At 39.4% G+C, this 17,775-nt stretch overlaps 1 protein-coding gene across 4 annotated transcripts; it reads right to left on the bottom strand.

Annotated features, from left to right (window-relative positions):
• Positions 1-2,456: 2,456 nt before the first annotated feature.
• Positions 2,457-16,241, bottom strand: LOC118772611 (semaphorin-4E-like). 4 transcript variants are annotated; one of them, XM_036521107.1, is made up of 15 exons: positions 16,164-16,241; positions 9,031-9,396; positions 8,612-8,760; positions 8,433-8,495; positions 8,047-8,145; positions 7,424-7,523; positions 7,056-7,166; positions 6,537-6,688; positions 6,241-6,413; positions 5,239-5,395; positions 4,806-5,028; positions 4,593-4,708; positions 4,025-4,194; positions 3,769-3,821; positions 2,457-3,553 (listed from the first exon to the last, which is right to left on the bottom strand). In XM_036521107.1, exons 2-15 carry the CDS (start codon positions 9,131-9,133, stop codon positions 2,799-2,801), a joined length of 2,424 nt encoding a protein of 807 aa, XP_036377000.1. In that variant the 5' UTR covers positions 9,134-9,396; positions 16,164-16,241; the 3' UTR covers positions 2,457-2,798. The 4 variants fall into 4 exon arrangements, with proteins under 4 accessions (XP_036377000.1, XP_036376998.1, XP_036377001.1 ...); XM_036521105.1 differs by lacking the exon at positions 16,164-16,241 and adding an exon at positions 16,000-16,125; XM_036521108.1 differs by lacking the exon at positions 16,164-16,241 and adding an exon at positions 16,000-16,125 and having other exon boundaries at positions 8,612-8,757.
• Positions 16,242-17,775: the final 1,534 nt, after the last annotated feature.

Below are 17,775 nucleotides of genomic sequence, written 5' to 3'. Positions count from 1 at the left end.
TGTTACTCTAATAGTGTCCACTTAATACTGCTTACTCAGCGGACAACCTTATCCAGATAGATCTACTGGGACAAATCATTATGTACATGCCTTATTTCAAGGCAAAACAGTGACTCATAATAGATTTAAACCTGCTATCCTCAGACAGGAAAACTACTTACCTAACTACAGCACCTAGGAATACACCAAGACAGGATGAGGCAAAAAAAAACAAAACAAAACAGTGAGACAGGAATTTCTTTCAACGTTAAAAATCGTTGTTCTTGTTCTGTTCACCATTGACACATTCAATGTTTATCAGAATGAGCTGCATTACAATCTTTTTATACAAAACCAAGAATAATAAATATAACAGTTTAGATCACTGTCTTGAAATGTAATTTTCATGAAAAACATGTATTAATGCATTAATGTATTAATACCCCCCCCTGTATCAACATACCGTATAATCTTTATCCAAGACTGCGGTATGTGTCTACATACATTTGCTAAGGAGTAAATTCACTTTTCACTGTGAAATTGTTAATGCAATAGTGTAGCACAGCTCGTACAAAAAGGTTTCCAAACTTTGCCAGGCTGTTATAAAACAGATTTCGTAATTTTTTTCGTAACTTTAATAGAAAACTGCACGAAGGCCGAAAAAGAACTCAATGTTAATATGCGTCAACATAAACGGTTTTTTTTTTTTTTTTTTTTTTTTTAGCAATACCCCAATTAGCCTATCTGTAAACTTTAATAAACTCTCGTAATTATCTTTGTGTTAGGAATTAAACTGCCAGCGTCCTACTTCAGATCAATCATATTATTCAGAAAACAAAAATGTATTTCAGTTAACCTAAAATAAACGCACACCTTATCTGTCTCTTCAAATCTCGAACGATCAACAGGACGTCTAGTATTGAAAATGTGACCGAAGATACCGACTCTCCAAGCTCTGGAGACGCTACGTCACAGGGGCTGCTATTACTGTAGTAGCTCCCACTAGTTACTGTTGCTATGCTGTTCATCCTTCCCTTAATGTTCACAAGTGAAAAATACACAAGAACGCGGCATGTGCTAGTTGAGACAGTTTAGATGAGAACTATGAAGATCTCTGGCGTCGGCTGATAAATTACTAAAATCAGAATAAATTTTGTTGATTTATTGATTGTAGGAAATCGCGAAGTAGTGTTTCAAATCAAAAGCCCTTGATAGAGGTTCGTCAATAACATAGCCCGCTTGAGCGAAAGCTATTATAGTCGTTATCTGAGTAACGTGTACATTCGCATTTTTCTGGCCCCGTACTTAAGATAAAAGAATTAAACATGTTTATACGTGGTTTGCATACATTAGGCTATAAAATATGTAGAGAGCTATGGAAAGTTCTTGGAAATTCTCGAGTAGCGGGTTTACAGCAAAAGCAGTTGCTCATGTGCTGGTACGAGAATTTCTTCTGGACATTTATATTTTCGGAACTTCGCCGCCCATAAACTTAAAGAAGAGATTGCTTTTGAAAAAGCGATAATTACCCCCTGTAAAACGCGAGGATCTCAATACGTTTTGGAGGTGTACATCAATGTCAAAACTCCAGGCTCAGGCAGGAAAAACAAATCAATTAGATGAAGCTACTAATAGCTCACCAGTCACAGGCTAACAGTGAAAAGCTGCATGCTGCCTACTTAGCCATTGTCTGAGGGCATTTGATTTAGTCTTCTGCAATGTGACACTGCTCTGCTGGACCCTCATGTTAATCCACCAGGTTCAGCAGCTGTAAAGTCATTGCCAATAACGAACTGAACAAAACTACCCATTTTCAGAACCAGCAGGTTGAGCAATTTTGCAAAATGTCTGCTTAAACAACAGACTAGTCAACTGTAAATTTGTAATGACCAGTCATTACAAAATCCAGGGTGATATATTTATAAACCTCCAAGCCATTTACCATAATACAATGATTTAATGTTACATCAGTGTTTACAATACTTACCTCCTTTCACAGAATGTAGAATTTGATTCCAGTATTTGGGCAATTAAAAGGATTGGGTCTTATCTGCTAGAGGGGTGAACAACTGACTCCCTCACACCTGTCTCCTGATACTTTCTTGGAGCTATAAACATAGTCTCTGGCTCAAGTGGAGGACCTGCATAGGATACCACTTGGGAAAACTCAAAACTCTAGTGGAAACGTGTTTCCTTGCTATAGGGATCAATGGGTTCAAGAGGTTTCCATAAGAATGCCACATTCTCCTTGAGCTGAGCCACCACTTCCTTAATTTTGAATTACTTTGTGCCAATCACCCAACTTCCCAGTGCTGATCACATATAAATGGTCTTGTTGAACCAGTTGTTTGTCAGAAAGCTGGTTACATTACAGTAGGAAATTTTATCCAGATCTTTTACTAACTAAAACCTGACAAAAAAAGTACTTATTTAACACCAACTTTATTATTGTTCATTAAATGTGTGTTAAAGTTCTGGAACATATTTCAGTAAAGGCCAAGTTATTCATGTCTCTGGTAACAAAATTTTCTATGATGATGCAATCTTATTTAACTCCGCTACTTTGTTACCTGTTGTACATGTGGTATTTCAAACTCTTCAGCTACAACACTGTCATGTTTTTGCATTCAGGATTATGTCATGTCAAACTGCCTCTGGGTACCTGTGCATATTTTTTGTGTAAGGTTTGCACATACATTTTTGTACATAAAACATGAAGGTAACACAAAATAGTGAATAAATTCTCATCACACAGCACATGAAATGGTTGTCCTTTTAATAAGCTGCCCTTTTCCTGAGAACACTCCATCAGGAACAGATCAAATCTCAGATTCATCATTAATGTACTTGAAGACATCCATTGGGGAAACGACTCTGGGAGAAAGGCAGTGGTTCCTATTGCCAGCAGAGTCTCCGCTGGAATGATTATTACTGGTGTTGCAGTTTGACGGCGTTACCAGTAGTTTGTCCTCTGAGGACACCTTAGCTTGAAAGGGCACCTGGTGAGAGTTTGCAGACGGGCTCTGTGCTTGTCCGAGCCCTGACCTTCTTGCCGACCTGGCACCAAAGCACCGAAGCAGAGAGAAGTGTCCTTGGTGCACATTCCACAGAAGCAGAGAAACCAGCAGCAATGACACCAAAGCCACAGACACCTGCAAGGCCACAAGCTTGCCATGTTCACTGGATGACTGTGGAAGGAGAGGAGACTCCTCGCCCCGTGTTGGTCCTCGGTCTGGTGTCACCTCTGGGGTAACAACTGGACCCTTTGTGGGCAACACTGTTGGGGGAGGCTCTGTGGCTTCAATTCTGGACTGCAGGTGGTACACTGCCACAGTTCTGGGGTACTGTTGGCCTTTCACCTGTTCCACAGCCTGGCAGCTGTACTGGCCTTCATCAGCAGCAGAGACATCCAGGATCATTATCCCCTCGCTATACAAGAAGTACTTGGTGTCTGAGGTGTTTACTGGCTTGTTATTGAAGTACCAGTGCATCTGAGCCAGGTTGGAGTCAGGCTGGCACCGAAGATTGATATTGCTTCCTGGGATCAGTGTGTAGTTCTCAGGTTTCACAATAACTGAAATAGATGCACCAGGAAAAACAATTAATATGCTACCAACATGTCTGTATAATCTTGCATGTTAAGCATTTTAACCCTTAATCAGCATCAATAATAACTGCTCAAGCACTTTAAAAAACTATGATTGAAAAATGTATGGAAAAAAATATTGAATCCTTCATCCTTTTTGGTAGGAGCACCAATTAAAAATGTCTGAAATATGACACATGTACCTGGTTTTGGACACAGGAAAGCATTTCCATCTTTCACACTTTGAATCAGGTCCCTGAAAGACAAAACAGTGATGTAACTCATAGATCATAGATAACTTTTCATATCTTTCCAATAAACAAACCCTGCTTTTCAGGGTATGGCTTGTCAGCCTATTGTCTCAACATCATGTATGTTGTGTATCAAATGAATGATACATTTTTTTTTGCTAATGATGGCAAATAACATGTCATGAAGGTGTCAGCCTGCAGAGCGTACGTGTTTGAGGTTGAGCGTGGGCTGGACAGAGCAGTGCAGGCAGCAGCAGTGGAGTCCCAGGCACAGTAGGGGTCTCTGGCGAGGACACAGTCCAGACAGGAGGTGTAGCGACCACACTCACTCAGCGCCAACTGCACAGCGCCAGTCTCAGATCCTGCATACAGCTGGCTCTGAAACAGCAGGGACATGCAGGACATTCACAGGCTGATCTCACATATCACATGACCTGCAGTTACTCAGTGAGGTGACTCAGTCTCTAATCACATCACCCAGACAACACAATCACACACCTTCAGGTCAACATGATGTGCCAGAAGAAGCATGCTGACAATGCTGAAATTGTTGTGATGAGTACCATACTCATGCATTGTCAAATGGGATATAGGAAAACAAATCAAATATAATGCACTATAAAACAGACCTGAGGCAAGCTTGCCATTATAGCAATAATAATAACAGAGAAAATGTTCTCTTTAGTCAATTCTACAGAACTGTGTTAGAGATAATAATAGATTTGTATCTGAGCAGTATGAGGATTTGAAACTGCTCATAGAGAGCTCATAGTTACCGTGTTGGAGGAGAGACGCAGGATTTTCACAGGCTCTGGGGACTGGAACAGCTGCACCTCTTCAATGATCACCATTTCGCCATCATAGTTCACAGCTTTCTGCACAAAGCCGTTCTCTATGAGTAAAGCACCACACACACTGTCACTGCCCTGTTCCACAGTACAGGATTCACTGATGAATGGGTTCCATGTGAGCAGTCTGGGACAGTGTACCTGTGCCGATGAACATGACATCATAGCTCTGCCCGTCCAGTGCTGTCACACGGTCCACTACAATACGAGTGAACATGGACCCCTTCTTCAACAGCTGTGGTCCCCCATTCAGAGGCTGCACGACCTCATCCATGAGTGGTCGGTCCCGGACGAACTGCAGTGTCTTGTCCGGCAGTCCCAGGGAGCTCTCTATGCCCAGTTTCCTCACTGCATCATTAATACACTGCACCACAAGCCAAACACATCCACACATTCAGAGCTTGTCTGAACAATTTCCATCATAATTCACCTGGACAAGTCTTCATGTCGCTCCACATTTTCTGTTGGAATGATATTTTTGCAATTCAAAGAACAAAAGTAGACAGGATAAGAGCCCTATGTGAAATTTGTTCACTGTCAACCAAGTGGAATTACAGTAATGATGAGGACTCACAGCTCCAGGTCGGGGAACGGGCAACTCTCCACTGTACATCACCCACTTCATGTGGGAGGTCTCCACTGTGACTGGTGTCTTGTACCTCCCTTTGGAGAACACATTTCCAATGGATGGTACACTGTATGCACACACCGCTGACACATCTGAAGAGCCCCTGCCATACAGTCCAGAAAGACACCTTTTGCTTATTTGTCTAAGCCTTTAGATCTGCTTACTACAGTACCACGCTACCATATTGACATTCGTAAACGTTCAGATCCTCCTCTCATTGGGTGGTACTCCTGTCCCCCAGTCTCTTGCATCCTTCTTGTGACCCATGTGATTTCTTCCTCTAATAATCCATGACATCACCAGTCTGTAGTTTATTGATATGCAGCATGTTTCTAACCTGGACTGTTATACTTCTTACATATCACATTCTGTTTTTTTTCTGCAGTTTGCAGACGATGTTGAGCATTATTAGGATTACAGTGTATTATAAATAATTACACCACTAGTACTATTACTATTGCTACCATCATCATGTTCAAGAATGTCAAAATTCAATGTATTGTGACAACCATATTTCTTCACACATCTGAAGAATTTAGCAACACAATGTATTTAATTGTTTTGTGAAGGACATGTGTACCGCATTTTATGCTAACAGGCCCAACGATTATCATATTCAGACGAAATTTATTATTATTATTATTATTATTATTGGTTAATGCCCCAAATTGGTCATGTCCTGGCAGTTATTTCATTCGAACATCCAAACAACAGAATTAATGGAAGCTGCATATTAATGTTATGAGCAGTCTTGGAAGAGATGCTGTTTCAGTGATTTACAAAAAATGGTAGAAAATCAAATACATTATCATTATTAGTATTATTATTTAACATTATTAAAATCAATACTTACAATATGCAACAAAATTGTGACAGAAATATCAATGAAGCACAGAGCTGTCCCATTCACAGACACTAAGACTAAGAGATTCTGTTGTGATGACTCACGATTGTGGAGTGAACACAGCATAGAAGATACTTTTTCTCCAGTCGCTGTGCTGCAACAGGAAGACATCTTGCACGATATAGGGAAGGCTGCGCTCTGGGACAGAGCAGTCTAGGCGGGCTTTCAAGAATGATGTCCACCTCTTCTGTAGTGTCCGATGACCACCCAAATCTCCCTGCACATTGGTCACATTGTGAGTCTGGATTGTCTTCACTTCTGCAGCCATAACATTATTGCACATGGTCTCATATTAGATGGATGAGCCAAAAGAGGGATGAGTGTAAACTACAGCGTGTACCTTGCAGACGCGGGCAACACGTGACACCATCAGTTTACTGGGGAAGTCGTACTCCACAGCGTTCTCGCTGAAGAACATGTAGACCTTATCATCGTCCCCATCAGAGCTATCCTCGCTCTCCCGGACCACATCCATGTGGACAAAGATGGGCTCTGAAATCACACCATAACAAAGCAGAACCCCGATTGTAATTTAAGTAAGTCCTGTACGGCTATGTGAGGTGCAGTTCTAGCGCCAGTTTTTACCAAAATCATTTATCCTTCAATCAATATCAACCATTTATGAATCTAACCCTTAGATTTGTGCAGATATGTTAATCTCAATATTCTGACATGTAATTATATTACTTAAATAGTAACCAAACTATTTCTGAACATCTTACTTTATGTTATTGCAAGTCATCCTATACTCTAAATATTCCACATAAAATAGTGGCATGTGAACCACTAATGTGTGTATGTGCACACACACACAGACAAACATACTGTATATGCAGATATCGACAAACAGATTGCTGACCGTTGAGCCAGGAGCTCTTGAATTCAGTGCGTATTGCAGTGAGAGAACTGCGTAGCACTACTGGCTCAGATCCCAGGAAGTTGATGGCAGTGGCAGAGTACAAGTCTCCATCTGACACACAGGGATTAGAGGAGAGTACAGCAAAAGAAGTGAGTTACATGAGCTACAAGGTAACCTAGTCTATGTTATAGAGTCTGACCACCACAGAATCTTACTAATGCAAAGTGTTGAAAAATAACACACTCCTGCTTCTGATACATTTGCGACGGAAAGAAGCGTGATGCAGGTTCTACAGCCTTCTATTTACAAGTGTATATCTGACACAGCCTTTCAGAGTCATCTGCCACAGTGGCAAAGAAAACACATACCAATCATGATTGAGGAGTGCCTCTGGAAAGGGTCAAAGGGACATTTTCCTTTTCCTTCCCCCTGTGTTTCTTCCAGCTTCAGCTGTCCTTCAGCATATGTCTGTCAAATATTCAACCATTCACAAATGACACTCATATAAGAGCTGCCACTGAGACATCTAATAATAGCCCAGGAATAAGCCACATTGATTTCATCAGATTTGTTTTAACAATTTTTCAATTTTCAATCAGATTTTCAATCGAACTCTATATCCTGGAAATAAGAACTGACAAAATTCCCACAGGTTGAATGAAAATAATATGTAATTTGTTATTGCTTTCCAAAAATAATTTTATTAGTTTCATAAAGAATGTCCACTTTTTAAACCGTGTTCAAAATAAACCTAAATAACTTCCTAGATCATTAATCTGCAAATAATAACCAGGAATTAACTAGCCATAAAAGAAACTGTAGATTTGTGTTCAAATCTTATAGTAATTTGACACAAAGGGAAAATAAAAAAGGACTTTTCATGATGCATTTCACTGAGAGGTCTCATGGGTCTCAGTGTGGCTGTGAGTTATAAAACAGTAAATCCTCCTTCGGGAAATATGTTCCGTTGCTTTGGACATGCTACACTTACCATGTAATCACAGATTGGGCTGAACGCATTTGTTCCACAAACATACATTCTGTTGTCATCCATTTTATGCAGGACCCGAATGTAGTTACGGCATTCAGTCTGGAACAAGACAATTTGTTAACATGCCAAGCCTCAATCAACAGCATCACAGAGGTGATTATAGCCTTCACCCTACAGACAACTGATTGCATTGTGTGAGATCACATAATACACATGTACAAGTTCTTTCATGTCTTAAATTGCTTTATTGGCATATTTACTTTGATACTGCCTGTGACATATTTGTCCTTTATTTTTCTTTTATTTTTTTTAATAGCATGCACAACTTTGGAGAACTGTGTGCTCAGGTTTAATCTTAAGACAGATGTATTTATGTACGTACTTACATCAGCATTTTTTCCTTTGTAAGTGCATTCTCTCTGTTTCTCCTCTGTGACATTCCAGTAAACCTGCAATTGAAAGATGAACCCTAAGGAAACTGACTTCTGTACAACTATCACAGAAGGAAACTATGGTCTTATGATGAACAATGAAACAGACACTACAAACCGTGCATAGTGTTTACCTGGGTCTTCTTGCTGGATATGTCATTAATGTCCAGGGCAAAGATAGCCTCCCGTGCCCCCAGGAACAGCAAACCCAGGTCCTCCCGCAGAAGCATAGTGGAATAATTCCACACACCATCCTCTCTAAACAGCTTGATATTGCCACCTACTGGTGATAACATCAAAAACAAAACCAAAAAAGTCATGCTCACAGACCCCTAAAATTTAATATAAGTTTGATACACATACTGTATTCTTTTAGAGCAAACAGTCAAATAGCTTGCACACCACACACAAAGAGTTAATACTTCAAAACGAGTTAAAAGAGTTAATATTTCAAATCATAACTTGCATATGGGGAAGGTAATGGAATATTTCAGGATTGATACAAAATAAAGAGAGACCATGGAAAGAGAAAAGGTAGTGGGAGGAGCCTTACCATGGTAGGGAACCGTTTTCCTTGGGATGCAACCAAGAAATTCACTGAGAGTTGATGCAAGGAAGAAACCACAGAGGAAACAGAGTGCTGCTAGTGGACGCATAGTTCAGTGCTCAGGTCTGTGTAAATGCTTCCGAGCTCCAATCACACAGAAACATAGGGGAAACGCAGAACTGCAGAACATGCCCCGGCTCAGAAAGCTCAGACTCCGTCTCTGAATCAGAAGCAATGTAGAATTTGGTCTCCAATGCAAGTACTTGCTGCTATTGCCCCTTTGAACGCTGAGGAGAAAATCCATACCGACATCGTTTTACAGCTGTGTGGCAAGAGGTTGGTCTTCAGATACAGAGAATCTGGGTGATGGTCCTAAAAGCAATGTCCAAGAGAGTAAGAACATTAAATATTATTATGACTCATCAAGCATAGGTCCAACTGTACAAAACTAGTTCACAAACACCCTGAAAAGATGTAAAATGACATATGAAATTGATTCCTGTCACAATCCACATGGCAACTAGTGGTAAAACAAGTCAATACTCTAATTATGGAATGCCTGTCCTTTCAATTCATGAACTTTGCTTACTGATGCATGAATAAAATTCTCATTTGAAATGTACATATCTTGTTCACAAAAAGCTTTGTCTGTGCTATAGCCTTCTGATAATATGGTAATTAATTCTCCTTTTTTCAGTACATTCCGGCAGTACAAAGTCTACAAATGATGCATACAGGAAAATATACTCAATACATACACCACAGTACACAGGATAATCTGTTTCATAACCAGTCAGACTTTCATCAATTTTTTTTCCCCAAAAGGGTGTTTCCACTTACACACATTGCAGTGCGATTTTCATTAGAGAGAGATGGATGAATAAAAACTGTCAAAACAGATTATCATCTGTGTTTAAATTTAGCTTCACCCTCCCCCATTCTTTTCCATTACTGTTCATCTTCTGATAAGCATCTCAGCATGTGTGCTGTTGATGAGCAGGATTCAAACAGTGGAGCTGCAGTATTCCCACTGGAATTCATGAGCCATATACTGCATAGTGCATGCTGACCATTCACTCTGTCCTTGTGGTGTGTGCCATTTGAAACAAATGCATTATGAATGAAGCTCACTTGTACAGCCTATTCAGTTAGCTCCCCATCAGCTGCATCAAAGTTCCCTGTTTAACTCCTGAGCATAAATACTGGGGAATTCATTCTGAAGTGAACCTTCATCTGACCACTGCACACTGTACCTGCTACAAAATGTGCATAATCCACTCAAAGAGTCTTACAGGGACTCACGTGTCTGCTCTATGTTGTTATTCTAAACACAACAAAACAAGCTGGGGCATGTGAGAAACTGCTGCCCTCTAGGCAGATCAAGGGTATTCGCATATTTTACCATTTAGACAAGCCAAGGATAACAACTGCAGCTGTTAAGGTAGCATGCTGTTCTGTAGAATATATGTATCCAAACGGCACAAGGAAATAAACCTGGTGTTCAGTAAGATATGCCCACGCTCACTTCCACAAAAAATGTGCTCTTCTATGTACATGATTTCTGACATATTGGAAATACAGAAAAATTATGCTCAACATTACAATATCCAACGTAGTTTTTGGAATACAGAGCCTAAATGTCAGATTTGTTCATATGAATGATTGAGGAATGTTTGTTAACAATATGAAGTTCATCTGAGATGATTGTGTATACCCCCCCCCCCCCCCCCCCCACAATCACCAACAATAATAAAAGTGTGTTCTGCAGCCCTACATTGACATGCAGTAAAACATAACCAGTCCAGATGTAGCTCTTCATTTCACCTGCAGATCGTGCAGTTCACAACATGGTTTTGCGTAGCAGACAGACTGCTGCATGCCATCTGGTTAGAGCGTTGCATTTTTAATGCAACAAAATTTGTTAGATAGCTGGATAGAGAAAAACAGCCCTACGTAGGGCTGCCTCTTAACATAATAATAGCCAACTACACGCATGTCATTGTCACTACTTAACTGGAAGAGAAGCATAATGACAGAGAGCACACACCTGTGAATGAGCTGTTAGCTGCAGAGGTCACAATGTGTCATCAGTCTCCAGCCTACAGTGTTGTCAGACACTATCTGCAATCCACATCTGATGAGTACCATATATGCTGCTGTTGCACTGAACACCTTGAAGGTTTTTTTGTCTGGCAAAACTCTAGATCACAAAGAAAAAAAATTCTGCTACTCTGTATTTTCACCTGCAAATTACAGAGGAAAACCAGGGTTCCATTCCTGTAAAAAGCATTGTTTTTGTTTGCAGTTCCCCATACACGTAACAAACAACTGAACCAATGAGTATTCGGTATGGTAGGCTTCTGTGTGAGTATGTATGAACATTTAGGCTACTGTTATATTGGCATTATAGTCAACAGGGCTTTTCACACTAGGTTTGGCTCAAATGGCTCAAATCAGTCTTATTTGTTTGAAAGAAGCATAACTGCTTGTTGATTGTTCATACTTGTACATAAATGTACTAAATATGTTAGGACATGACACATGGGTTTGCCTTCCAGGGTTCACTTTCATACTGTAACAGCAGCTGATTCTTTCTGATCAAAGACAGAGCTAGAGAATTCATCATATTTCATAGAACAGGGAATGGAGTGGCTAAAAGTGCTGTGGACATTTTGTCATTTGTCATTTGTCAAGTCTAACAGCTCTAACACTGAAAAGTAATACAACAGAGTGGATTACATCCCCTGAATTATATAGAAAACTTAATCAATGTTTTTGACCAATTTGCACATTGGGCAACACATTAATTAGTCAGAAATATGCAGATGATAATACATTTTTACTGTTTATCCTCTTCGGACAGGGCAAGATTCCATCACTTTTTTTCAAAACCCCAGAGATTTTCCAACACTGCAAGAAGGGTGTTTCAAAATCAGTTTTAACCTGGTGTTTCAAATTCCCTTCATCTATGGTCATTTAGCTGGTTTCCGAACACCTTGTTATAACAGTGTTTTCAAGTTGTACAATGCCTCATTCTTGCAAATTTTTATGACATTCAATGGTAGTCAATCCCTGGAACATTTCACAATAATGTCATCTAAATTCCTGCCATGTGACCTCCAGGAGGTCCTGGAGATTCACACTTAACCTGGGATTCATTTTCAAATACATACATACTTTTCCAAGAAACTTTCAAGATGTAATAATTCACATATATGTGACAGGCGGGATTGAGCCGGCGAGTTACCTGTAACTATCACTCAATCCATAAATGAATTCTGATATTTTTTTAGCACTACTTATTAATCACCTTAAATATGATATAGTATGTTGTTTATAATGTTGCTCTTATAAATAATTGTTTGGCACCATATGACCACTACAATATTACACACTGAAAGAGCTTCTGCAGTTCACTGTAAAGCTATAAGGTCAATCTAGTATCAGGTAATTACATTACTGTTTATAATAACTGCTGCTTTTATTTTGTTTTTTTGTTTTCCACTTGTCTGTCATTACTGCATTTCAGCCTGCTCTATAGATTTATTATTTCTGTTGTCGTCTCTGCTGTGATATTTAAAGCATCATGCCATAAGTCTTGAACGTCCCTCTGCTTAAGAGCATAAATTGGCTAAATAACTAAAAAAAATCAATTTTACAATGACCAGCTCACAGAGAACACGAAAACAGAAGGAGCCATTCAGTACCATACACACTTATCAAGAATAGAGTTCAAAGTACACTGTCTGTATTCACAGGGAGGCTGCTACAAGCAAGGGAGAGAGGTCACATGTTTGCTAGCCTACATAACAGAGACACCAAATTTTCACACTGGTTGCTGTGTCCTTTTCAGGACATCTTATTGTCTAGACAATACAGAGGAAAAGCAGTCTTTTTTATGCTTTGTAAATAGACATACTGATCATCTCTGTTCTCACCTAAGCATAACTAATTGGTATGGAGGACAACACATATGAGAATTACATATAAGCACCTGTATTCATCAGTACACATGTATGTAAGTGTACACCTACTTATAAACATATACAACAATAGCAAATAAAGTAATAAATATTAAGTACTGTATTTCAGTTTTATTTAGCTTATGTATCCATTATCAGATCCCACTATCCCCATTTCTAGTTACGCCTTAAACTGATTTTCTTGTTTTCTGGTGTGACATATTCAGAACAGGCCCAAACTTACTAAACTTGTTTGGCAAGTGTTATGATTTCTCAATGTGACTGACAGCACTCATTAGTATATTAGCAACTTACAACAAAAAAATCAATACACAATAATAAATAAAATAAGTAAGTGAAGAAATGTATTTTTAATCTATCTATTAAACTTGATATATTTATAAGTGTATCAACTTTCATTCATTTAAAATTTTGGCTGGCGCTGTACACTACAGCCTGATTTACAGCTGTTAGGGAACAGCAATGACAAGGATTCTTATTGTGTGCCAGAGTACAAGTCTAAAGACTGAGATCGGCCTATATCCAAAAAAAGCTAATGCCACAGAATCTATCCATGATAAAAAGCTTGGACTGCACAGCAGCTGAGCTGTTGCAAAAGCTTCTGAAGACAAAACATTCAGAAGGACTATTCAATTGTTTACAGGCACAAAGTGATTTTAAACTGTCTGAACAATGAGTGAAAAATGGAACCATGCCCAAGAGTAAAACATTAACCATGGAACCACACTTTATGACTGTGACCCAGCCTTCTGTCAGGGTGGGTCTGTACAGGAAGCTGGCTTTGGGAGGGTTCTCACCTCTGACACTCCAAATGCTACCGCCACGGTGTGGGAAACAGTTTTGTGTTGCCCACCCAGTTCAAGCTGAGGGTATGTTGTTGTTAGCAAAGACAAACATTTTTTTTTACAAAATGGAAAAAAATGGAAAAACTAGTGCACTTGATTATTTATTTTTCCTTGAGGGAGTTCATTAGATTAATGAAAAAGGTTTGTTTCTGGAAAGGTGTTTAAGAAAAGACCACACGGTTTTCTACTTGAAATGAAAACACACATTATCAGCAACAGGTAAACGTAACAAAAGAAAAAAAAAAAGGCCATCTCAACAGGATTGGGAGGTCATAATATCACTGAGCTTTGTGAAGGGGTTCAATTCTCTCTCACAGCTCAATCCTCTTCAGAGCCTTGCTGCACACAGAACCTGCATAAACTGGCTTCACACAAACAGGCAAGTCTCAGCAGGATTGAGGAGACGAACGAAAACAGCTTAAATCTCAACTGTCATCCTCCCTGGGGAGGCTCCTCCTGCGTGGCGTGACAACTACAGTGTATTTCTTAGCAGCGCCACTTCAATTATTTAAAAACACCACTGACTGTAGCTAATAAAACCAGCCGTGCCACACAGTCCAAACAGGTCATGCCATATCAGGGTTAACACTTATCTTTTCTTTCCATGTGTATTTCAAGCCTACTTTCAAACCAAACAATGTTCCACTGACAAAACAGTTAACAGGGCACAGCTAATGAGCGCACAGGCATGAGACAGAAAAACAGCTTGAGAGCACTCCATACTGTGACAATATTGAGCATGCATCATCTGTAGCAACAGAAAGACACTTATGGCTAGCTTCAGCAAATTCTACGAGACTAAAATGTTAAATGTCCTGTTTACAGCTAGTCTTAACTACGTAAACCATGTAGAACAGTAAACAGAATACGTATCCTACAGTTTTGACTGCTGCATGCAAACGACTAAAAAGGGGCAAGGCTGTGCAAAACATTCAAAAGACGCAACATGATTCCACTGAAAAATATACAATTTTCTATAACGCAGTGGAACAAGCCATTCAGAAGACTGGAAGAAATGACACATTTTGAGTTCTTCAATTTCTCTAAGAGGAATACAACCTACAACATCAGAAATCTGGCTCAACTTGACTGTCATACAGCAAACATGACTCACCATCAGACCTAATTTGTCAGTTGTATTCTAGTCTAGAAACTCCAGGTTTCACAACAAATGGCGAATGCAGTTCTTTTGAACCTCCAGTGAATCAGAGATTAATGTAGCTCATGTCAGAGAGTCAATCCAAAATGTGCGCGAAGAGCAACGTTCATATTCGTGGAGTGAGCATGCCTAAATAGCTGAGCCGAAGTGCTGATGTCACCGAACTTATAAGACACCTGAGTGAGAGAAATCTGCACTTAATGTGCCCCCACAGCTGATACACAAGTTCTCCATATTCATGTTTTGATGAAGGATTATGAATATGCCTCGACCGCACGTCTTATAAAACAGTCATGCCTTCACGGCGAAGGTGTACGTAAAGGAGCCACCAAGGCACAGATTTTAATACCAGGTGATCGCGAGATCAAGACGAAGGTGTGAAAAGATTGTTTCTTAATATCACTGGCATTTTATTTTTTAAAATAGGGAGCTAACAGATGGGCCAACAATCCCATCTTGGTCGATAACGGGGCATCAAACCTGTCACTACTTTTGATTGTCCAATACCAAAAAAAAAAATAAACTACAGTCTGGTGGATATAACAAAATGATATGCTCTCACTATGTGGAAATTTCCTAATTTACTTCCAAACAATGTCTAGCAGTTATCTGAAATTTATTCACCGCAGATTTCCTATATGCTGAATGAGCCACATGGATACACAAAGCTACAGATACTGAATGTCACAAATCCCAGAACCTATAGTTAACATTAAATTAAGCAACTAGGCAACTTACACAGACAGCGTTAATCAGTACCAATAACAGTTACAGTTAGCTAGCTATGAGTCTGGATATCGAGTTCGTCAGTTTACCAGCTACTTTGCCACGATATAACTTTGTGTTACAGCGTAACAACTGAAAACCATGCTGTTGCAGGCTGAACAGCTAGCTAACGCTGGCTAGCAAACAGATTGATAAATGATTTGTGTTCTTTCACTTCGCAGTTTCAAAAGTGAATGTTAACTGCCACCAAAGCTGAGCTTACCTCACTGCCTCTGTCAGCTACGCTTGTTTACTCCAAAGCTTGTCAGAGAAACAAATCAACCAATGTCGAGCCTTTTCACTGTGCGGTTTTTAACCAGACGCCTAGCAATAATACACACCACCTTAAGTACTCAGCTGCCTTTAGTTGCAAAACGCTGGCACTACCTGTGTTAGTTACGTGACAGAGGACGGTGCGTGTATCACGTGATAAATTAGCGTGGCACTTTCCTTCAGAATCAAGTAACGTTAGGATGGATTCAAAATCAAAAAATGGAAGGAAAATAACGACGTCTAAAATCATTGACGTACACAAATTCCTGGATCACCAGTACAGAAATAAGACAGAACTGCCCAGCTCACAAGTTAGCCGGTTTAAACGTTGTCGTTTGGAAGAAGAAAAAGAAAAAACGTTCTTGGCGTGGCCGAATTCGTTCCATTGTTTTGGCATCTCCGTCCTTTTGCAGGTTCACGGGTCATGTGGACGGTAGGTCACTCTACAACTGAAAGTAAAAGTACACGCGAAAACAGTCTTTGGAAGAGAAACAGGTGCATTACACTAAGGGAAACCCTTATCAAATCTAAAACTGAAATAGTATTGAATCATTTATTGCAACACACGAACGGCTGTAGCAATAAAGGATTCAATACTATTTGACCACGACACGTGGTAACAAACAAAATTCCCACGTTGACAGGTTGTGGAAATTTTTGTAAAGAATAAATAAATAAAACCATACGTTTCCAACTCAAGTTTCTTATTTAGTACAAGCTACGTTTATTTTTATAAGCTACTATAGTCTAATACAAGCAGAAAACAGCCAGGTTGTGGATTTTACATTCAGTTTTGACTGGTAGGTTACTGCAAATTCAGACGTTAATTTCAGATGCGATTGTTATCAGGATGATTACAGGTTTTTCTTTTTATCCTTGTGATGTAGCCTCCTCAGAACCTTTATTGGAGTGAAATAAATATTTCATTAAGCGAGACATAATCATGACTTTGAAGAACTTTACGTTGATCAAATATTAACATACTACATGTACATGCAACAGTGTAAATGACAATATGAATAACAAACTGATATTATACATGCTGCATTGCAGTTTTTTTTTCAGTGTCCACTGCAATTTTTCATTCCTCCTCTTGCTTTTGCCAGTTTATCCTGATATATCATCAACTTCTTTTTAAATCAATGTATTAACTAGTTATCTCTTTCCATATAGGTATAGATTCATGCACGTCTACATACAACAGTTTGTTTGGTGAACAACAAGTCTTTAAACTCACTGTATCAAAGTCCCTTGATCAATCTACCTCATAGTTTTGTGCAGGCTGCAATTTGCTACCTAGTGGAATAAACAGGTACAGCTACTAAAAGCTGGGATATTCCCAAGGTGTCCCAACAGAAAATGACTGAGGGCTGGACTGTAATGTCAACTCTGTTTTGTGCTATTCAATCAAACCATGCATTGGACTTCTTCTGGAAATGAAACTAGCATCCAGTGGAAGTGGTTACATTGACTTAAGTGGGGAATAAATATCAAAGAGAAACTATTATTCAGATCAGTACAAAATAAAGAGTTATTAAGTGGATAGAAAGTGTCACTGCAGTTGGAAAGAGTTCATGGAATGATGAGTATGACTGTTAAGTTTTGATATAGTTATGATGCACAGCTTGGTAGATGGTTCTGTAGAGTTGGGTAAGTTCCATAAAGACATCCAGTCTACAACATCAGCTTCTGTTTCGTGCCAGCTTCTCGGGATGTTGTGGAGGTT

This window comes from Megalops cyprinoides, chromosome 2 (assembly GCF_013368585.1).
Source record: "Megalops cyprinoides isolate fMegCyp1 chromosome 2, fMegCyp1.pri, whole genome shotgun sequence".
Taxonomy (NCBI): domain Eukaryota; kingdom Metazoa; phylum Chordata; class Actinopteri; order Elopiformes; family Megalopidae; genus Megalops; species Megalops cyprinoides.
The sequence above is the reverse complement of the archived record's forward strand: the minus strand, read 5'-3'. Positions and strand labels throughout refer to the sequence as shown.

Coding starts and splice junctions, on each gene's coding strand:
- LOC118772611 (XM_036521107.1), bottom strand. CDS start 9,133: ATGCGTCCACTAGCAGCACTCTGTTTCCTCTGTGGTTTCTTCCTTGCA. Junction 7,167..7,423: donor GCACTCCTCAATCATGATTG/GTATGTGTTTTC, acceptor CCTGTGTGTCAG/ATGGAGACTTGTACTCTGCC. Junction 5,396..6,240: donor GCTGTGTTCACTCCACAATC/GTGAGTCATCAC, acceptor ACTGTATGGCAG/GGGCTCTTCAGATGTGTCAG.